The following is a 23714-nucleotide window of genomic DNA, read 5'->3' on the forward strand; positions in this document are numbered from 1 at the left end:
TGACCTCTGTTATGAACTAAAGCTATGGTGCTGATGTGAACACCTCTAATAGTACATTGTCCTGAATATAGTCATGCTTTTTAGCAACCAACAGTTTTGCATGTGATATAATAAAAAGAAGGGAAATAACTGCCTGTAAAGAATCTTGCACTATTAAACTATGCGACAAATAGGAAATACTTTGTAGAAGTAGTGGTACATAATAAGCCCTAGTCTAACACACTACCTACTGAGGATGACATTAAAGTAGAGATCTAGAGGATTCATTTGAAGATCCTGGACCCCAAACCAAAATCTGTAACAGGACCATCAACTGCCATATGCCATTTATAATACTAATGTGGGACAGAGGCACCCTTGGGTCCAGAGCCAACGTGAGATTGCAAACTCTACAGCTCCTATCATAAACTAGAAAATATACTTTGTAAGCAAAATGATTGCAAGATCTCTTCTTCCCAATAAAAATACATTAAGAAACTTCTCCCTAGTAGAGACGAACTCCAAGCCATTAGAATAGAATAAATTCTAGCATGAGCTGTGCTTTCTCTATGGGAAATAGAGCTTTAAACAATTCTAGAAAACACTTAGCATACTGTAGTCCAGTGACAAATGTAATAACTCTGATTTGTATCCGTATTGCAGAAACAGATGATACCAGTAGGGTTTCCACATGCAGAATTCATTAGGCACAGTTACTGAATCCTTAATTAATTGACTTTCTTTTTAGTATACCGGGGTTTAATTCATCTTATTCGTAAATCCTCCATAAACGTCCAAAACAGTAACTATGCACTTCGCTTTACTGCATAGAGATATAAAGAGTAGTATGAATGAAAGCAGACGGTATTTTATTGCTTCTGCTTGGCTCCTATGCACAGGAGCACTATTAGCACAGTTCAATGTGTCACTGTGTTCAACAGGTCATTAGTAATATATAAAATCAGATATTCCTTCCTTGAGGCAAAGCCTGCTCATTGTAATACATTGTAATGTAATTATATACCCATTGCAAACAACACAAATTATCATAGCAACACTGGAGCACATAATCTGCAGGTGTCTTGCTTAATGCAGGTTTGTATCTGCATTTTGCATTTACTTAGTAACTAAAGTAATGGCATAGAAAGGGAGTTCAATAGCTCGTACTGACAGTTTGTGGGCTCAAAAGCATAGCAAAGCACTCCATTTAATAGGTGTGAAATAGAAGTAAATTAGCACCATTTTTCAGTAAAATACAGTATGTAGATAACTTTTTGTGCTGTTTAATTAACGTCATCTTTAAACTCATGGATTGCCTCAGCAGAAGAACTATCTTTAGAAGCAAGATTCTGAAGAAGCCTGGCCCGGTTAAAAGCTTGCATTAATATGCTCGGCTATCCAGTAAGAGATATAACATAACTTTACAAGAATAGGAATCAAAGCTTTTCGTATTTACTACAGTAAAATTCCACTGATCAGATCATTTTATTACAGTGTCATTTTAATAGAGCAGTTATGTTACTGTTACTATACTTGATAATGTCTTCTGAAGTTGCACCACTTGCATTAAAAGGGTTTTGCAGTGAAATACTATTGATGACCTATCATCAGGATAGGTCATCAATAGTTGATCGGCTGGGGTATGCTGATCGGGACCCCGAGCGATCAGCTGAGGGGGCATGCTGTCAGCACCATAAGTACACAGAGGTTGGAAGGGAAACCTCTGTGTAGTGGCTGGTGCTTGTAACTGCAGGCATGGCTCTCATTGAAATCAATGGGAGCCGTGTCTGAAGTTAGGAGCGCCGGCCACTATAAGGAGGTCGGCGCAGAGGCTTCCACTCCGACCTTTGTGTATTTGGAGCGGGAGTCTCTATGTCGACCTCCCATGTAGTGGGCGGTGCTCGGAGCTCGGCCAATCAACTATTGATGACATATCCTGATTATAGGTCATCAATAGTATTTCCCTGGAAACCCCTTTAAAGTTTGCTCTTCTGTGTCAACATCATGTTTGCATAATTGTTAGGCCTCATGTCCACGGGGAAAATCAGGCCCGCTACGGATTCTACATGGAGAATCCGTAGCGGGTCCCTCCAGACCCGCGGACATGAGCGCTTAAAATAGAAATTTAAAAGAATTAACTCACCCGCAGCGGACCGGGAAGGTCTTCTCTTCCTCACGGCCGGATCTTCTTTTTCGGCAGGCGGATGAACTCGGCACGTCGCCGATGTGCCGCGCGCATGCGCCGGGCACATCCGCCGAGCCGAAGCAAGAAAGATCCGGCCATGAGGAAGAGAAGACCCTCCCGGCCTGCTGCGGGTGAGTTAATTCTTATTTTAGGTCTCCCGCAGATCTGGACGGCTTCCATAGAAGCCTGCGGGAGCCGTCCCCGCGGGAGACCCGCACGAAAATGGAGTATGGTCCAGATTTTTTCATGCTCCATTTTTAAAAAAAATCACTTTTATTGACCATCCGCGGGTATTTATCTACCCGCGGGTGGTCAATGCATCCCTATGGGGTGCGGATCCTCGTGCGGGAAAAGAGTTAAAATCCGCTGCGGATTTTAATTCTTCTTTTGCCCGTGGACATGAGGCCTTAATGTTCTCTCATTTTTTACAAGTTAAAATGCTATCTGGTGGATCTTACGTTATCTGCTGCAGCTGACCATACACATTGGATAACAGTTCAGACAATTTCTGCAGAATTGATAATCTATTGGGTATGGGTACATCTTTTCTGCCCCAACGGCAAATGAGAGCGAGATCAGACATATTGGATCTTAACATCTTGGATTTTTTGATCCAGAAGGAGATATCCCCCCCTCCCAGTAGACAAAAACATGCATGCTCAGCTGAGTCGAGCAAGTGTCCTTATGGTGGAGTAGGGAGAAATCTCTGTTTACCGAATGAGCTCACGTTTTCTTTCTATGTACAAGGGCAGCTTTTATACATTCGAAGATATAAAAAAAATATGGCTCCACCAGAAACTTCTTAGAACATTACAGTAGTCTCAGGGTTCAAAGCCAGTTCTTAGAATTGAAACATATGTCTTAGCAGAAATATGTAGCGCATCCACAATAAACAAGAACATTTTTGCTTTACTGGAGTTAAATAAACTACCTTCCAATAATGTAGCACAGGGGGATGTATTGCCTTGTAATCTTAATGTCCCACTAAAATCAGTCAATATGAAAAAAGTTTTTCCACTCTGTCAGATAGTGGTTTACTTACACATGCGTGATCTGGAAAGGTAACTCACATTTTATACTGCCGACTAAGGAGTCATTGTGGCTCTGATCTAATCAGGTTTGGTGCTTGAAACATGAAGGCCGATGCCAGCTTGAGTTGTTTTATCATCGAGTTTTAAATAACATGACCTCTAGAGAACGGCAAGAGCAATTAGGTTGCATCATTTTGTACAAGGAAAAGAAAATCTTTAGACCAGCAATCTGAGGCCAGAGCTGCGATAACTGTGATGACCGCACTTAATGAAGACATCTGCCCAAGGGAGAACAAGGTTACTAACTCATTTTATATAGGTCACCAAGCAAATATCACATGATTTAGAGCCTTGTAAGGGACGCTACACTAATGCAATATACTCACAGACCACAGCGTCTTTTTAGGTCATTGCATTGCATTACAAAGAGTATTGGCTACAGTTTAGCCTGTGTCACAAAGATAAATTCCAAGCAACACTATAAAGAAACATTCTCGAAAATTCAAACAATGCACTTTAGATTATATTAATTCATTACATAGGGAATATGGCACTTACTTTATGTAGTATGGCACTTTATTCGGTGAGATAGCCCTCTCCCATGGACCCTGGACTGAAGCTGAAAAAAAAAGTTGAAGACTTGAGATCAAGATAAAAGCAGCATATAGAGGCCATAATTCAGGTCTGCAGCTGTACACTTGACCAGGCTCACATGGGTCTATTTGTCCGATAGTCCTTGAGGACAGCAAGGATTAACCTATACAACAGTGCTGAAATATCCATGCGGGTCTATGGGAAGATAAATTCAGTCAAGTGCAGTGATTAAACACATGCTCCCTGCACAAGAAAACTTAACTGAGAGATGAAAGTCTGAACAGGAGTTATATCTCTCACTGCTGCTTTTGGTTCAGGATTTATTTTTCCAATTTCCTAACATAACAAGGCCTACTTTGTAGGCATTGAGTGGCTGTGAAAACTCACCTGGATATGATTCCCCATGGAGAGTGGTTATCTAGAACAACACAGCAGTCCATGAATATGCTTACATGTAATTGTTGGTATTCAGATCAAAGTCTTGCTTTGTATAGGTGCTACAAAGTTTTTTTTTGCATATGAAAATACAATTAGAGAATGTATCACGTGAGTCGAAATTCATCTTTCTGTGGCTACAAATTATAATTACTACTATTCCGAAAATTAGATTTATTCTACATTCTAAATAGAAAGGATATTTTCCTTACTAACTGGAATTCTCAAAGTATTCACATTATTTATACTTCGTAATGCTATACTTAATGACAACAAGCCTTTGCAATGCAAAAAAAAAGCATTGCAACTAAGTTCAGTAATTATGCTCGGGGTTATAGTACATCCAGATCTGCATCGATTTAGAACAATCTTCACGTGAGCAATAATTAAAGAAGCATTCTGTGAAAAAAATTCCTACCCAATGTAGGGCATGATGGCCCCAGGCATGAGCCAAGTATTTTCTGTAGCGCATGATGGCCCAGGGCATGAGCCAAGTATTTTCTGTAGGGCATGATGGCCCAGGGCCTGAGCCAAGTACTTTCTGTAGGGCATGATGGCCCAGGGCATGAGCCAAGTATTTTCTGTAGGGCATGATGGCCTAGGGCATGAGCCAAGTATTTTCTGTAGCGCATGATGGCCCAGGGCATGAGCCAAGTATTTTCTGTAGCGCATGATGGCCCAGGGCATGAGACAGGTATTTTCTGTAGGGCATGGATGGCCCAGGGCATGAGCCAAGTATTTTCTGTAGCACATGATGGCCCAGGGCATGAGCCAAGCATTTTCTGTAGGGCATGATGGTCCAGGGCATGAGCCAAGTATTTTCTGTAGCGCATGATGGCCCAGGACATGAGCCAAGTATTTTCTGTAGGGCATGATGGCCCAGGGCATGAGCCAAGTATTTTTTGTAGCGCATGATGGCCCAGGGCATGAGCCAAGTATTTTCTGTAGCGCATGATGGCCCAGGGCATGAGCCAAGTATTTTCTGTAGCGCATGATGGCCCAGGGCATGAGCCAAGTATTTTCTGTAGCGCATGATGGCCCAGGGCATGAGCCAAGTATTTTCTGTAGCGCATGATGGCCTAGGGCATGAGCCAAGTATTTTCTGTAGGGCATGATGGCCCAGGGCATGAGCCAAGTATTTTCTGTAGGGCATGATGGCCCAGGGCATGAGCCAAGTATTTTCTGTAGGGCATGATGGCCCAGGGCATGAGCCAAGTATTTTTTGTAGCGCATGATGGCCCAGGGCATGAGCCAAGTATTTTCTGTAGCGCATGATGGCCCAGGGCATGAGCCAAGTATTTTCTGTAGCGCATGATGGCCTAGGGCATGAGCCAAGTATTTTCAGATTATGCACTGCTCCTTCAATGTAGCATAGTTAGGGTGGGTGACGCAACGTGATGGGTGTGAGGTAAGAGGGACCTTCCCTGGTGCAAGCAGAACAAGTTACTAACAAAGTATTACCAATATCAGACATACTGTAGGGTAGAGAATATGCGTTATGTCACATTGCAGTTGTCATGCCAGGCTCAACAAGTTGATAATTGGACTGCTGAAGTACAAATTTATGAATACACATCAGCATACATGGACTTGTAGGTATTTATTTGCAAAGTCACTCAAAAGAATTCAAGAGGGAGTGAAGTGTCAAACTGCAGAACTTTGTAAGTAGCGGACAGCCACAAAGCAGAGCTGCGTAAGAAAAACTGCGGAGGGAGTCGTCTGGCACCTGGAGAACTAGAGAGGGAGTTATCTTGCACATGCTCAGCAGTTATTACTATGTAAAAAAGTAACAAACTTATACTTTCATAACTATAGCAACAACTTCATAAGAAATGCAGAAATTCAGTATAATACATCTTGCCCTTGTGTGTACATACAGTAAAATGATCTAATCAGTGAAGTGGATTAAGCCAAAAACCTGCAGAGTAATACAAGCAATGTAGTGTTAGTAGAATGATTCAGAAATCAGTTTGATTTGCAGCATGTATTGTGCCTAAAATGTCATCCACACTGCATTATTGTTTGTGCACTTGGCAGCTGTAATGATTGCAACAAAAAAAAGGTTTTTTTTTTTTACATGGCGGAAGTCTTGTTACGCCTTTCAGATACAAATGTAAATACATAATAAATATAATACAAGCTGCTAATTTTTCTCCAAGTGTTGACTTTAGAAGCCAAAGAATGAATGGAATGGTAATACTACAGTTATTTATTTACAATAAAGGAAACAATAAAATGATATTACCCAATGATGTATCGTGGCAGGGTAGCTGCTGGAATGCCATATTTGTGTCACTAAAATGTTATATTTCAGGCAGCCAGGGTATGTGCAGCAGAGGATGAGGAATTTCTCTAAATCTTGGGTTGAATCTAGAACATGGACTAGGACCTGGTTATTGGAGTTCGGGGAGAGAAGGATGGGCTCTCAACCTTTTCCAATTCACTGTCTGATGTTTTCCTACATTCTGATTGAAGCTTGTACAGCTGCAATGACAGAAGACGTCCGGCAGGGCATTCTTACTGTCTATTGCCAACCACTCTGCTGTCGGAGTCTCTCTGGCGCACACACACTGGCTTTAGCCAGCAGATGGCACTGTTGTGTAACAGCAAAAAGAGAAAGCCTTTTAGGAAACCCTGAATCCAAAATTGGATTGGAAAGTGTTAAAAGGGTTATAGTTGATCAGCTGGGGTTCGTCACTTGGGACCCTAACCGATCAGCTGAGTGGATGCAAGCTGACAGCACCGCAATAACACATAGGTCAGAGTGGAAACCTCTGTGCAGTGGACGGCGCTTGTAACTGTAAGTAAGCTCTCATTGAAATCAATGGGAGCTGTGCTTGCAGTTAAAAGCGCCGGTCACTACATGGGAGGTTGGCGTGGAGACTTCGGCTCCAAATACACATAGGTCGGAGCGGAAGCCTCTGCGTCGACCTCCCATGTAGTGGCTGGTGCTTGTAACTGCAGGCACGGCTCCCATTAATTTCAATGAAAGCCATGCCTGCAGTTACAAGCACCGGCCACTGCACGGAGGTCAGTGTGGACACTTCCGCTCTGACCTCTGTGTATTTTTGGCGCTGGCGACATGCGCCTACTCAGCTCATTGGTCGAGGTCTTGCGCAACGAACCCCAGCTGATCAACTATTGATGACCTATCCTGATGATAGGCCATCAATAGTATTTCCATGGAAAACCCCTTTAAGTTAATTAGGCTCCGTATGAGTCACCTAACAGAACTTCTTTAAGTAGAGATGTGTTTAGATGGAACAATTATCATTCAAAAAATCCCCTGATCATTCAAATTTTAACAATAATGGTTCAGTGCAAACACGGCCAACAAATGAAGAATAAATGATGTCGTTTGTTTATTGTTCATTTCATGCAGGCATGAAAATCATCGCTGGCTCGTTCGCTAATCGTTCGGTTTAAATACCGATTGTTCAGTCGGTCTCATTCACTTATGCAGTCAATATGAATGAATGAACGATTTAGCGAGCCAAGGATTTATCTGCCTGGATAAACAAGCTGCACAAACAAACTTTCTCAGACAAGACTTATTGTTTGGGGAAGGACGGGACTATGCCAAAGCCTGTGGGGGTCACCATCATGGTATTAACTCTGTTTGTGGTACTGGGTAGTAGACACCAGGCCAGATTGTGAGGGACACCATGATGGGAATTCATTAAAGACTTTATGCCAGAATTTAGTTGTTAAAAATTCACAAATTTTCGTGCAAGTTCAACTTTGTGACTTTTCTGCTTTTTACGACACGTTCGCCATTTCTTAAATAAAGTGGGTGGGTCTGTCCAATGTCTGTCATACTCACTATAATTTCTGTCAAAAACTGGTATAAATTACAGTACAAATCTATGGCAGATTTTACCAGCTGTAGATTTCAGTAGGCGGTCCAATATGCATTGAATATAATAAGAGGCTTGTGCTTCTTATTTCATTTGGCGCATCTTACCCCATTAACATTTAGGACTGGGGTGTAGAACTATAGTCTTACAGTAGCTTCACATGGGCATATGCGCAATTTCCCATGTCTCAGCACAACATATTTGCGCAATGAACTTGTATTTTTGCATCCATGTCAGCGTATTTTACAGTATTTGAGCTAGATGCATTTTTTTTGTGTTCGCAAAATGCCCTTGCAAAATCCGTAAACCACTGATCTCAATGCATTATGCTCTATTTTCCTGCAAATTTGCATATCAATGACCCCATAGAAGTCTATGGGAGGTGCGCAAATATACAATATGTGCATAAATGCGCAATACGCTGTGCAATTCCGCAGAGAGAGAACACATCTGGACCTTACTAAGCTAAATGCCCTTGGAAATTACGGAAGAGGCGCGTCACGCACGAATGTGAACAGGCCATGTGTGCCCAAAAAGTACAGTACGATGTGCCGATACGTGCTTAAATCTACCACATCAAACCTCATTCACTGCGCAAATACGTATGCAATGGCACATATGATTTTCTGAAGGAGCCCTTAGGGCTTAAACAGATTATCCTGTTTTTGTCTGGTGACGAAGCGAAACCCTTGAATTCAATGGTTTAGTTTTAACCAGTGTCATTTTTGCGTGATATTACTACGCCTTGCCCTATCTTCCTTGCATGTAGTTTTCATACATGCGAAAAAAGATAGGGCAGGACCTATCTTTTGGCTTTTTTTTTAAATACTTGTGCAATAGCCCAAAGTTTAAATGGTTAAAAAAACAAACCTTGGACTGATTCCTGCGAAAATATGCTCCGTAGTGGCGAGCGTATTTACGAATGCTCCCATATGAAGAAGCCCTTAGTTTAAGAATAGACAGCTTAGGGTTTATTGTGCACTGTGGTTAGAGATGAGCGAGCACCCAAATGCTCGGGTCCGCGTTATTCCAGTCAAGCTTTTCGTAAAATTCGAGAGCTCTACTCGAGTAACGAACCCCATTGACTACAATGGGAGACTCGAGCATTTTTGTATGTGGGACACCGGGTGCCGAGCTTTTTTTTTTTTCTTGGTTCGTTTGTTCTCTCTCTCTCTCTCTCTCTCTCTCTCCCCTGCCTGGCAGACAAAAAATTTGCCATTGACGCGTGCTGCGTCGCAGTGGGGAGGGGCCAAAAACTGGGGCGGGGTCGAACACGGTGTCATGCTCGTTTGAGTAACGGGCACCATCGAGTACGCTAATACTCGAACGAGCATCAAGCTTGGCAGAGTACGTTCGCTCAACTCTAACTGTGGTGTAAAACTGCTTTGCCATGTATGAAGAAATCAAGCTGGTTGCTTGTACTAAATCAAGAAATCAAGCTAGTTTTGTACTAAATTTTGTGTAATGGAGGGAAAATTCTGTTTGTGCCATCCGTCTAATCCAGAAGGTGGCGAGCCCATGACCCAACCTGCCCAGAAAATGTCACATTATAGATCATTTTATCTGAATAACGAATTAAGATATAGTTTCAATAAAAACGGCATGTATGACTATTAACTAGAGGAATGTGTGTAATCTACATTCTACTGTAGATTTGCGTGATCTCAATATCAGATTTTGTAATGACGCCTTCTATGTTGTCTGCCATCTTTTAACCGTCCAAGAACTGGATCGGCCACCCAAGTGCAGGAAGACACTGGACAATGTTGAAAAGCACAACAGCAATAAAAAGTATTCTACCTACACAGAATTGCTACATTGTTGCCAAGTATATTTCACTGAGTTCATTGTATTTTTATTTTTGCTCTCTTTTGTCCATTCTGCAGCCAATTATTTCTCTAATTTGGTCCTGTACCTACTCTATTAATCTGACTTGAAATAAAAACGGAGCAGTTCCATGGAAACCCAAACTTCAGCCCTGACAAATTTGGTAAACTGATTTCTGAGCTACAAATAAAACAATCCTTTTGATGTTCTAATAAAGTATGAGGTTTGTACAACTTCTGAAATCCTCCGACTCTTCAGACATTATGATCATAAGTCATTTTTACAACATATCTTTATAGGCAAAAAAACAACCTTTATAGGAATTGAACTGTTCTTGCTGGTTAAAATGAATCGCTTGATACTCTTCTGAGATAATACCGTCAAATAGTATTACTTATCACTCCAAATATCTAGATAACACTAAAGGTTTGGGGATACTGGAAGCGCAAATGAAAATACATAGGAGATGGTACTACGCTCCCTCGCTGCTCGCTAGCAGATTTAGAAATGGGAATGGTCTGTGTTGGAGGGATTGTGTACAGAGGGGGTCTCTCTCACATATATTTTGGTCATATCCCAAATTAAAGGAATTCTGGGGAGAAATGCTTAACCTATTAAAAGACATGCTACGGGTCCCAACCAGAGGGATGCCAAATTAATTCTGCTTCTGGTGGACTAAGGTCATGTTCTAAAGACAATTACTGCCAAACACTGGAGAGAGCCATTCCCCTCGACAATAGGAGAGTTCAAAGACCATATGGCTGAACCAAATGTGTTCGAAAATGGTTAGCGCTTAAAAATAACTCTACAAGACAATATAGAGAGTCTTGGCATGTATGTAAAAATGTTACCAACACTTGACATGAAAAGTTCTGTATCGATGCCAAGTTAGTTTACTTTAGTTCAGTTTATGTTCGTATAAGTTGCCTGAAACTCTAATACAACATGTTCAGGTGTGACTCCTGCTATTGTAAAGTCAGGCTGAAATGACATTTTGTTTAAATGCTTTAAAATTGATTAACAAGTAACAAAAAGTATACAATAGTTGTAACAGAGAATATTGTAAACAGTATTTTAAAATTGGTGTATACAACCAGCAATATGTGATTACTATTGTATTGCATCACTGTCTTAATCTCAATAAAACATATGGCTGTAGGCTAGGTTTAGTGCATGAGGCTTTGTTTGCATGAGCGTATACAGGCCACTGTTTTATGGTCGGCCGATATACGCTACGATCTGAGCAGTAAAAACTTGTGAACGGCGCACAAATCTAACTTTTGTACTCCTGTTCAGATGGCATGGGCCCTGGCGCATATACGTCAAGGCCGCCATGCCGCTGCCGCTTCCCTCCCCCTCTCTCCTTCCCTCTGGCTGTTTGTAATGGGAGGGGGCGGGACAGGGGTGGAGTTAAGCTCCCACCCCCTCCCTGTCCCTTGTCTGCAGCCAGCAGTGTTCCGCTCCGCTCACTTCTATTGCAATCAACCGGAGGGGAGGAGAGAAGAGGGAGGGAGTTTAGCAGTCACGCTAAAAGAGGACAATTTTTTGAGCCTGACGTAGAAACGCCTGGCGCTATATTGGGCTGGCCGGGCACTTTCATGTTGCGGGAATACAGCCATGTGATCTGCTGCATTGGAATCCAATGCATCAGATCATAGCATATATCAGCAGACCATGAAAACGGCGGGCCGATATACGCTTGTGGGAACAAAGCCTGAGGCAGTGACTAGGAAGCTATTTGGGGTGCGGCTACCTATTTGTTTGCTTAGTTCAGGTGCGTGTCTTATTGGCTGCTGAGATTAGGTGTTAATGATGACCGTCTCTAGTAACAGAGGTAACAAAATGAAGAACAGTAAGTAAAGGAGCAGACTCATGCTGCCTATAGAAGTCTATAGAGTAAAGAAGGGGCAGAAGGAAGGAGACATAAGCAGAGATTCAAACAGACAATACCTGCAGCTAATGGTAATTGATTGTTTACTGGCGACTGCTACTGGAATCACATCTCTCTTCTACAAAGAAGGGACATCCTAGATGCAGGTACTTTAGAGTGATTTTTCATCACAAAAGCATATGGTAAATTTACATAATTTACACTTTTCCTAGTTATCACATTAGCTGTTAGATTAACGCAAGCTGTCTCAAAAGTCTGGTGACCATTTAAAGAAGATCTGTCACCTCTCTGACATGTCTATTTTAGTAAATACTTTTAATTAAATAATAATTCTGGAGAATCTGTTCTTAATGAGATGTTTTGTGCTGTTCCTTTGTTATTCATCCTAGAAGTTTATGAATAAATTGATAGCTGGGTGTTACCGATTGGAAGTTTGAACAAGCAGACACTATCCAATCACTGGTGACTGTACCAGAGGAGTGGTAATGTGCAGTTGTTAAATTATTCATAAATATTCAAGCATAGAGGAACATCTTAGAGTAATGACAAAGGAGGTTCAAAATTGTTATTTCATGGGGATTACATATATTTACTAAAATAGATTTATCAGGAGTAATGACAAGCGAGTATTGGCTGGTACATTGGCGGATCATTAGTCCCTTTAAACAGCCCAATTGTCTGGTCAACGAGCATTCCAGTGAATACTTAAACCCAATAATTGGTCCATGTAAAAGGACAATTAGTCCCATTGAGCACAGGGACTGATGTGAAGGATGACAGAACTGCAAAATATGTTGATGTTACTACTCATATGTTGTACTCAGCATTGTAGCTCAGTTCTGCTTCAGAAAAGTAGCTCACTTTATCATCCTTTATGGTTTCAGTTTCTCTAAATTTCTAGGTTTGTAAAGTTTTACTTCAGGCTGGCTAGAACACTGAGTAAATCCACAGAGACCTACAAGGGTGAAATCAGGTATGCCAACAATGTCGTTTGGATTTAATGGAGACATTGATTTATTGCTTCCACCTCGGAGTTGGCCTATATTATGGATGAAAGAAAAATTTGTCATCTGTTGGACTGTCACTGTCCTGAAGATGTGATAATAAACTTCCCTTGTTTCTATCCAAAGAAATTGATTGACTGTTTGTCTGGGATCTGAATAAACAAAGTGGGCAGTCAATGTACAGAGCAAACTTGTGATTTATCAAGAGGCTTATTAAACTAGACAACACACTGTTGAGGTCATCCCGTAGCTTTTCAGGTAGGGCCTTCATTAATATTTGCCCTATAGATTACAACAACAGAGACTAAAACAATGTTTCTTCACATATTCGTAGTTCATAGTTCTACGTATGCATTAGCAGCTATATTATATAGTACTTCAGTTGCTTATTAGAGATGAGCGAGCACCAAAATGCTCGGGTGCTCGTTATTCGGGACGAACTTTTCGCGATGCTCGAGGGTTCGTTTCGAGTAATGAACCCCATTGAAGTCAATGGGCGACCCGAGCATTTTTGTATATCGCCGATGCTCGCTAAGGTTTTCATGTGTGAAAATCTGGGCAATTCAAGAAAGTGATGGGAACGACACAGCAACGGATAGGGCAGGCAAGGGGCTACATGTTGGGCTGCATCTCAAGTTCACAGGTCCCACTATTAAGCCACAATAGCAGCAAGAGTGCCCCCCCCTCCCAACAACTTTTACATCTGAAAAGCCCTCATTAGCAATGCATACCTTAGCTAAGCACCACACTACCTCCAACAAAGCACAATCACTGCCTGCATGACACTCCGCTGCCACTTCTCCTGGGTTACATGCTGCCAAATCCCCCCCCCCCACGACCCAGTGTCCACAGCGCACACCAAACTGTCCCTGCCCAGCCTTCAGCTGCCCTCATGCCACACCACCCTCATGTCTATTTATAAGTGCGTCTGCCACAGGAAAAGCAGGCATACACTGCAGAGGGTTGGCACGGCTAGGCAGCGACCCTCTTTAAAAGGGGCGGGGCGATAGCCCACAATGCTGTACAGAAGCAATGAGAAATCCAATCCTGTGCCACCTCCATCTGGAGCTGCACACGTGGGCATAGCAATGGGGAACCTATGTGCCACACACTATTCATTCTGTCAAGGTGTCTGCATGCCCCAGTCAGACCGCGTTTTTTTATATATAGTCACAGGCAGGTACAACTCCGCAATGGGAATTCCGTGTGCACCCACAGCATGGGTGGCTCCCTGGAACCCAGTGGCGGTACATAAATATATCCCATTGCAGTGCCCATCACAGCTGATGTAATGTCGTGCTTAATGCAGGTGGGCTTCGGCCCACACTGCATGCCCCAGTCAGACTGGGGTTCTTTAGAAGTGGAAACAGATGCATTTACAACTCCCTGTGGACCCACAGCATGGGTGGGTGCCAGGAAGCCACCGGCAGTACATAAATATATCCCATTGCATTGCCCAACACAGCTGAGGTAGTAATGTCATGTTTAATGCAGGTGGGCTTCGGCCCACACTGCATGCCCCAGTCAGACTGGGGTTCTTTAGAAGTGGAAACAGATGCATTTACAACTCCCTGTGGACCCACAGCATGGGTGGGTGCCAGGAAGCCACCGGCGGTACATAAATATATCTCATTGCATTGCCCAACACAGCTGAGGTAGTAATATCATGTTTAATGCAGGTGGGCTTCGGCCCACACTGCATGCCCCAGTCAGACTGGGGTTCTTTAGAAGTGGAAACAGATGCATTTACAACTCCCTGTGGACCCACAGCATGGGTGGCTCCCTGGAACCCACCGGCGGTACATAAATATATCCCATTGCAGTGCCCATCACAGCTGATGTAATGTCGTGCTTAATGCAGGTGGGCTTCGGCCCACACTGCATGCCCCAGTCAGACTGGGGTTCTTTAGAAGTGGACACATGTAGTTACAACTCCCTGTGGACCCACAGCATGGGTGGCTCCCTGGAAGCCACCGGCGGTACATAAAAATATCCCATTGCATTGCCCATCACAGCTGAGGTAGTATTGTCATGTTTAATGCAGGTGGGCTTCGGCCCACACTGCATGCCCCAGTCAGACTGGGGTTCTTTAGAAGTGGACACATGTAGTTACAACTCCCTGTGGACCCACAGCATAGGTGGGTGCCAGGAAGCCACCGGCGGTACATAAAAATATCCCATTGCAGTGCCCATCACAGCTGATGTAATGTCGTGCTTAATGCAGGTGGGCTTCGGCCCACACTGCATGCCCCAGTCAGACTGGGGTTCTTTAGAAGTGGACACATGTAGTTACAACTCCCTGTGGACCCACAGCATGGGTGGCTCCCTGGAACCCACCGGCGGTACATAAAAATATCCCATTGCATTGCCCATAACAGCTGAGGTAGTATTGTCATGTTTAATGCAGGTGGGCTTCGGCCCACACTGCATGCCCCAGTCAGACTGGGGTTCTTTAGAAGTGGACACATGTAGTCACAACTCCCTGTGGACCCACAGCATGGGTGGGTGCCAGGAAGCCACCGGCAGTACATAAAAATATCCCATTGCAGTGCCCATCACAGCTGATGTAACGTCAGCTGTAATGCAGGTGGGCTAAAAATTAATTTGATTACACTGTAGGCGAGGGTCCACAAAAATTGCTGTATCAACAGTACTAATGTACCTCAGAAAAATTGCCCGTGCCCAACCAAGAGGGCAGGTGAAACCCATTAATCGCTTTGGTTAATGTGGCTTAATTGGTAACTAGGCCAGGAGGCAGCCCAGTTAAAATAAAAATTGGTTGAGGTGAAAGTTTCAACGCTTTAATGAGCATTGAAACGTATAAAAATTGTTTAGAAAAATTATATGACTGAGCCTTGTGGGCCCAAGAAAAATTGCACGTTCGGCGTGATTATGTGAGGTTTCAGGAGGAGGAGCAGGAGGAGGAGGAGGAATATTATACACAGATTGATGAAGCGAAAAGGTCCCTGTTTTTGATGGGGATACAGAACGATGCTTCCATCCGCGGGTGCAGCCTACGTATTGCTTAGGTATCGCTGCTGTCCGCTGGTGGAGAAGAGAAGTCTGGGGAAATCCAGGCTTTGTTCATCTTGATGAGTGTTAGCCTGTCGGCACTGTCGGTTGACAGGCGAGTACGCTTATCTGTGATGATTCCCCCAGCCGCACTAAACACCCTCTCTGACAAGACGCTAGCCGCAGGACAAGCAAGCACCTCCAGGGCATACAGCGCGAGTTCAGGCCACGTGTCCAGCTTCGACACCCAGTAGTTGTAGGGGGCAGAGGCGTCACGGAGGACGGTCGTGCGATCGGCTACGTACTCCCTCACCATCCTTTTACAGTGCTCCCGCCGACTCAGCCGTGACTGGGGAGCGGTGACACAGTCTTGCTGGGGAGCCATAAAGCAGTCAAGGGCCTTAAAGAGTGTTGCCCTGCCTGTGCTGTACATGCTGCCTGATCTCCGCACCTCCCCTGCTACCTGGCCCTCGGAACTGCGCCTTCGGCCACTAGCGCTGTCGTATGGGAATTTTACCATCAGTTTGTCCGCCAGGGTCCTGTGGTATAGCAACACTCTCGAACCCCTTTCCTCTTTGGGTATGAGAGTGGAAAGGTTCTCCTTATACCGTGGGTCGAGCAGTGTGTACACCCAGTAATCCGTAGTGGCCAGAATGCGTGTAACACGAGGGTCACGAGAAAGGCATCCCAACATGAAGTCAGCCATGTGTGCCAGGGTACCTGTACGCAACACATGGCTGTCCTCACTAGGAAGATCACTTTCAGGATCCTCCTCCTCCTCCTCCTCCTCCTCCTCAGGCCATACACGCTGAAAGGATGACAGCCCAGCAGCATGTGTACCCTCACCAGTGGGCCAAGCTATCTCTTCCCCCTCCTCCTCATCTTCCTCCTCCTCCTCCTCCTCACCGCGCTGAGATATAGACAGGAGGGTGCTCTGACTATCCAGCGACATACTGTCTTCCCCCGGCTCTGTTTCCGAGTGCAAAGCGTCTGCCTTTATACTTTGCAGGGAACTTCTCAAGAGGCATAGCAGAGGAATGGTGACGCTAATGATTGCAGCATCGCCGCTCACCACCTGGGTAGACTGCTCAAAGTTTCCAAGGACCTGGCAGATGTCTGCCAACCAGGCCCACTCTTCAGAAAATAATTGAGGAGGCTGACTCCCACTGCGCCGCCCATGTTGGAGTTGGTATTCCACTATAGCTCTACGCTGCTCATAGAGCCTGGCCAACATGTGGAGCGTAGAGTTCCACCGTGTGGGCACGTCGCACAGCAGTCGGTGCACTGGCAGATTAAAGCGATGTTGCAGGGTGCGCAGGGTGGCAGCGTCCGTGTGGGACTTGCGGAAATGTGTGCAGAGCCGGCGCACCTTTCCGAGCAGGTCTGACAAGCGTGGGTAGCTTTTCAGAAAGCGCTGAACCACCAAATTAAAGACGTGGGCCAGGCATGGCACGTGCGTGAGGCTGCCGAGCTGCAGAGCCGCCACCAGGTTACGGCCGTTGTCACACACGACCATGCCCGGTTGGAGGCTCAGCGGCGCAAGCCAGCGGTCGGTCTGCTCTGTCAGACCCTGCAGCAGTTCGTGGGCCGTGTGCCTCTTATCTCCTAAGCTGAGTAGTTTCAGCACGGCCTGCTGACGCTTGCCCACCGCTGTGCTGCCACGCCGCGCGACACTGACTGCTGGCGACGTGCTGCTGCTGACACATCTTGATTGCGAGACAGAGGTTGCGTTGGAGGAAGAGGAGGAGGAGGAGGGTGCTTTAGTGGAGGAAGCATACACCGCCGCAGATACCACCACCGAGCTGTGGCCCGCAATTCTGGGGGTGGGTAGGACGTGAGCGGTCCCAGGCTCTGACTCTGTCCCAGCCTCCACTAAATTCACCCAATGTGCCGTCAGGGAGATATAGTGGCCCTGCCCGCCTGTGCTTGTCCACGTGTCGGTTGTTAAGTGGACCTTGGCAGTAACCGCGTTGGTGAGGGTGCGTACAATGTTGCGGGAGACGTGGTCGTGCAGGGCTGGGACGGCACATCGGGAAAAGTAGTGGCGACTGGGAACTGAGTAGCGTGGGGCCGCCGCCGCCATCATACTTTTGAAGGACTCCGTTTCCACAACCCTATACGGCAGCATCTCCAGGCTGATCAATTTGGCTACATGCACGTTTAACGCTTGAGCGTGCGGGTGCGTGGCGGCGTACTTGCGCTCAAACACTTGCGCTAGCGACGGCTGGACGCTGCGCTGAGAGACATTGGTGGATGAGGCCGAGGACAGCGGAGGTGAGGGTGTGGGTGCAGGCCAGGAGACGGTAGTGCCTGTGTCCTCAGAGCGGGCTTGGATCTCAGTGGCAGGTTGGGGCACAGGGGGAGAGGCAGCGGTGCAAACCGGAGGCGGTAAACGGCCTTCGTCCCACCTTGTGGGGTGCTTGGCCATCATATGTCTGCGCATGCTGGTGGTGGTGAGGCTGGTTGTGGTGGCTCCCCGGCTGATCTTGGCGCGACAAAGGTTGCACACCACTGTACGTCGGTCGTCTGCACTCTCAGTGAAAAACTGCCAGACCTTTGAGCACCTCGGCCTCTGCAGGGTGGCATGGCGCGAGGGGGTGCTTTGGGAAACAGTTGGTGGATTATTCGGTCTGGCCCTGCCTCTACCCCTGGCCACCGCACTGCCTCTTGCAACCTGCCCTGCTGCTGCACTTGCCCCCCCCTCTGAAGACCTGTCCTCAGTAGGCGTAGGAAACCAGGTGGGGTCAGTCACCTCATTGTCCTGCTGCTCTTCCTCAGAATCCTCGGTGCGCTCCTCCCTCGGACTTAATGCCCTTACTACTACCTCACTGATAGACAACTGTGTCTCATCGTCATCGGCCTCCTCACCCACAGAAAGGTCTTGAGACAGTTGCCGGAAGTCCCCAGCCTCATCCCCCGGACCCCGGGAACTTTGCAATGGTTGGGCATCAGTCACGATAAACTCCTCTGGTGGGAGAGGAACCACTGCTGCCCAATCTGAGCAGGGGCCCGAGAACAGTTCCTGGGAGTCTGCCCGCTCCTCAGAATGTCTCATTTTCATGAAGTGAGGAGGCTGGGAGGAAGGAGGAGCAGCAGCCAGAGGATTCTGAGTTGCAGCAGTGGACGGCGCAGAACTCTGGGTGGACGATAGGTTGCTGGAAGCACTTTCTGCCATCCACGACAGGACCTGCTCACACTGCTCATTTTCTAATAAAGGTCTACCGCGTGGACCCATTAAATGTGCTATGAATGTGGGGACGCCAGAAACGTTCCTCTCTCCTAATCCCGCAGCAGTCGGCTGCGATACACCAGGATCAGGAGCTCGGCCTGTGCCCACACCCGGACTAGGGCCTCCGCGTCCTCGGCCGCGCCCACGTCCTCTAGGCCTACCCCTACCCCTCAGCATGCTGTATTACCAGGAATGCAGAAACACAATGCTGTAATTAAATGTGCCGCTTATTGGCCTGTGGTTGGAGGCTGACTTCGTTTACGGAACCCCAGGAAATAATTTGGCGCAAGCCTGCTGTAACACTTAGCTGGCTGCGTATTTATTTGGAGAACTACTACCCCCAGCAGACACGGACCCAGAACACTGAGCACAGTGACAGGCAGGCCAAATAGATTTTTTTCAAATATTTTCTTCAAAAGGACCACTGCGTATATTCAATCTATAATATATGTCTTCTGGCCCTGCCTACACAATTCTGTCCCTGCAGTGTGTCACGGAACTGCAGTGTTGCACTGTTATTAACTGCAACAGAGCGGTGATTTCAGAGCCAGGAAATAATTTGGCGCAAGCCTGCTGTAACACTTAGCTGGCTGCGTATTTATTTGGAGAAATACTACCCCCAGCAGACACGGACCCAGAACACTGAGCACAGTGACAGGCAGGCCAAATAGATTTTTTTCAAATATTTTTTTCAAAAGGACCACTGCGTATATTCAATCTATAATATATGTCTTCTGGCCCTGCCTACACAATTCTGTCCCTGATGTGTGTGTCACGGAACTGCAGTGTTGCACTGTTATTAACTGCAACAGACCGGTGATTTCAGAGCCAGGAAATAATTTGGCGCAAGCCTGCTGTAACACTTAGCTGGCTGCGTATTTATTTGGAGAAATACTACCCCCAGCAGACACGGACCCAGAACACTGAGCACAGTGACAGGCAGGCCAAATAGATTTTTTTCAAATATTTTTTTCAAAAGGACCACTGCGTATATTCAATCTATAATATATGTCTTCTGGCCCTGCCTACACAATTCTATCCCTGGAGTATTACTGCAGGGCGCAATGCTCTGCACGGCCGATATACCAAAAAAAAAAAAAAGTGCAACACTGCTAAAAGCAGCCTCCACAGTACTGCACACGGTTAGATGTGGCCCTAAGAAGGACCGTTGGGGTTCTTGAAGCCTACAATAACTCCTAACGCTCTCCCTGCCTCCACACTTCTGTCCCTGGACTATTACTGCAGGGCGCAATGCTCTGCACAGCCGATATACCAAAAAAAAAATGTGCAACACTGTTAAAAGCAGCCTCCACAGTACTGCACACAGTTAGATGTGGCCCTAAGAAGGACCGTTGGGGTTCTTGAAGCCTACACTAACTCCTAACACTCTCCCTATAGCAGCTCCGGCACCAACAGCACTGTCCCTCAGCTATCTCACAACGCATCTGAGGCGAGCCGCGGGAGGGGCCGATTTTTATACTCCGGTGATACCTGATCTCCCCAGCCACTCACTGCAGGGGGGTGGTATAGGGCTTGAACGTCGCAGGGGGAAGTTGTAATGCCTTCCCTGTCTTTCAATTGGCCAGAAAAGCGCGCTAACGTCTCAGAGATGAAAGTGAAAGTAACCCGAACATCGCGTGGTACTCGTTACGAGTAACGAGCATCCCGAACACGCTAATACTCGAACGAGTATCAAGCTCGGACGAGTACGTTCGCTCATCTCTATTGCTTATGTATTGCAGGGCAATATATGGGCATAGTGTGATTTAGATCTGCATTTCCAAAAAGGGGATGAACACATGGCATGAATCCTCGACACTTTTCCTTTTGACATTGTTATACTGTTGTTGCACTTTTTCTAATAGTTATATAACTGGTTCAAATATCAAGTAGTTGTCACCTAGTGCCAGATTAAACCCTATGGAGGCCCTTAGACCGTCAAAATCTTGGGACTCCCCCTTCGAAAATTAGCTGCTAATACATTTTTTCTTTTACCAACCAACGATTTTAATAAACTAGTTTTACTACACAAGACAAACATTTACATCGGGTATATATATGCTCGTTGGTGTTCTTCAAGCTTCTACTCTACAAGGATCTGGAGTCAGCACGAACTTGTGGCATGCTCACAGAAAGCTTCATTTCTTGAGGTTTCTCATGCATGAGCTCTGGTAGAGTAACATTTAATTAAGTAGTGGAGTGTGCATGTCGGAAACTAGATGAAGATGACCATCATTACTCCATATTACATGTACGTACAGTAGGCGGCGCCGATATAATTTACAAGCTGACAGAGGATGTGCTTTTGGGAGAGAAACTGTGAACCTGATGTCTATGGTTTTTGTATTTTAAGTTGTTAATGAGTACATTACATTAATACAGTATTTTTGTTTCTTTGAGTTGATTCACTTTTTCGATCTTTTAGAAGCAATTTAAGAAAGTTTGATTGCAAATTTTCTTTCAAGATCAATATTATTTTGATCTGTTGACGCAGCACCCCTAAACAGGTGCAAAGCCCATATGATGGTGCCTACTCTGGTTAGTTGGTAATCCAGCAGTGCTGGCACCATCAAAACACTATGATCACCTGTCTGTGAGTAACTGTGTGACTGTGTGAATTACATGTGAAGACATCCCTGTCATGTGATCAGTCATCGGGGCTCTGAGCTCTGCCCCTGATCACATGACGGTGACGCCATCACAGGTCCTAAAACATGCAGAACCTGAGCCATGTGCTTACAGGACCTGTGATGGTGTCACCATCATGTGATCAGGGGCGGAGTGCAGAGCCCCTGTGACTGATCTCATGATGATGACATCATTACAGGTCCTGTAAGCACACGGCTGCTGTCCAGATCTGCTGGTTTTGGACCTGTATTCAACTCCAATCCCTTTCACTATATTATATTAGTAAGTGGCACATTGCGCCACCAGAAACACAGGTACTAGTTTTATCATATGTACAAATGAATAAAACTCAACAATAATCATTTGGTCTAAATCATTCACTTTTCATTCTGTGTTCATTTTATGTAGACATAAAAGCCATAGTTGGCTCATTTACATATTGTTCAGTTTAAACAACGCTCGTTCCGTCCCTCTGATTCACTTATACAGTGAAGGCAAAAGACTGAACGATTCTCATCGGAAGCTAACAATGTATCTGCCTGTCTAAACAGGCGGCCGGAGACCGAACGAGCTGGCGATGACATCACTCGCTCGTTGAACCTTGACTTGTCTAAAAAGACCCTTAGCTGCAATACATAATGGCATTACCAGAGCCCATGCTTGCACCTTTCCAGGTGTATTGATGAGTTGTATTGGAGAACACTACTTTAAGTGGAGCTCATAAAAGTTACTGCGAATCTGCATTGCTCTACCATATGTAGCAGCAAAAGCATTGACAATAATCTCCAGAGGAAAAACGATATGTAACTGTAAAAGTAAACTTCTGTGAACTAACCTGTAGCTCTCAGGTATAAAGACACCAAGGCTATACAATTTATAAATGTTACCTTCTAAAAATATCCTTCTCCTGGTGTCAGGGCACCATCTGGTCATCAAAGCTTTCCTCCAGCCCCCAAAAGAAATGAAAGTCTCAGTAATTGCCATGCTGTTCTCTTGGCAAAATTACAGTTTCAGATATATAATCTGCATACTGAACTATATTCTCTACTGTTTAATGAAACAACTGCTAATGTGCAACTGAACTCCAGTAAATATACTGTATATTGTGGGGCTGTGCAGCCAAAATATAGATGGCAACTGTGAAAATGATGTACAGTACAAAAATCACTGAAAAGATAAAAGAAGGATGTAAGGAAAATATAGTTTATCAGATTATAGCTGACTAAAGGCGCTGCCAAAAGGGACAGCCCCATTGGGAATGAAGCCTCACCGATGATCATCTGCTTGCCGGGGGTCCATCAGTTGTTATCACTGCAGGAAGACGCAGGCAGGCACTTGCAATTGTAGATAGTGAGCAACAGACCTCCTTTATGATATTCATGTGTCATAATTACAACTTTTTTGCAAAATTTTACATGGAAATCTTTTTTTAAGGGTTTGTCTGATTTAGGCTGCCTGCACACGAGGGAATTTGCATAGCGGTATCCGGGGTGCTTCCGGATTCCGCAGGAAATAGCATGCTATGGAAAAGCGATTTTTCCTGCACACGAGCAGAGAAAAAATAGCAGCATGCTCTATTTCTAGGCGGATTCCGTGCAGGCGGCTTCCAATAAAGTCAATGGAAGCTACCCAACCCATGGCCCTTCCTCAATCATCATTTGGAAAGGTCGTGTGATCTGTGTCATCGCTTAGCGATGGCGCAGCAAAATCTGTACTGCACATGTGTTCCGGCATGCCAGCCAGGCCATCTGCAGTACAGCATGTGCAGGCGGCCTTAGAAAAAAACATTTTAAAAACTTTATTATAGTTGTTTTCCAAGTTTTTAATTTTATATAGTTTAGTGTCCCCCACAAAAAAAACCCGTTACCACTGCAGCGCTTGTAGACAGAAGACTGGAGGACTTGGGGCGTGCGGTGAGGAGCATCACAGCAGCTGGAGAAAAGTATTGCTTTTTTTCCTGTAAATTGCATACCCCTACTGCTACCGATGTCTCCAATTGCTACCAATGACCTCAGAAAATGTCTTTAAGAAATTTTGAATTA

General features: G+C 45.2%; 1 protein-coding gene across 1 annotated transcript in view; it reads right to left on the bottom strand.

Annotated features, from left to right (window-relative positions):
• The window catches only part of DMD (dystrophin), a 2524637-nt gene that overhangs the window by 291948 nt on the left and 2208975 nt on the right, over positions 1-23714 (bottom strand). Inside the window, exon 62 of the mRNA XM_066577956.1 lies at positions 3754-3814. Coding sequence (XP_066434053.1) covers positions 3754-3814 — 61 coding nt within the window. The remainder of the gene's footprint in view (positions 1-3753; positions 3815-23714) is intronic.

Source organism: Eleutherodactylus coqui, chromosome 1 (assembly GCF_035609145.1).
Source record: "Eleutherodactylus coqui strain aEleCoq1 chromosome 1, aEleCoq1.hap1, whole genome shotgun sequence".
Taxonomy (NCBI): Eukaryota; Metazoa; Chordata; class Amphibia; order Anura; family Eleutherodactylidae; genus Eleutherodactylus; species Eleutherodactylus coqui.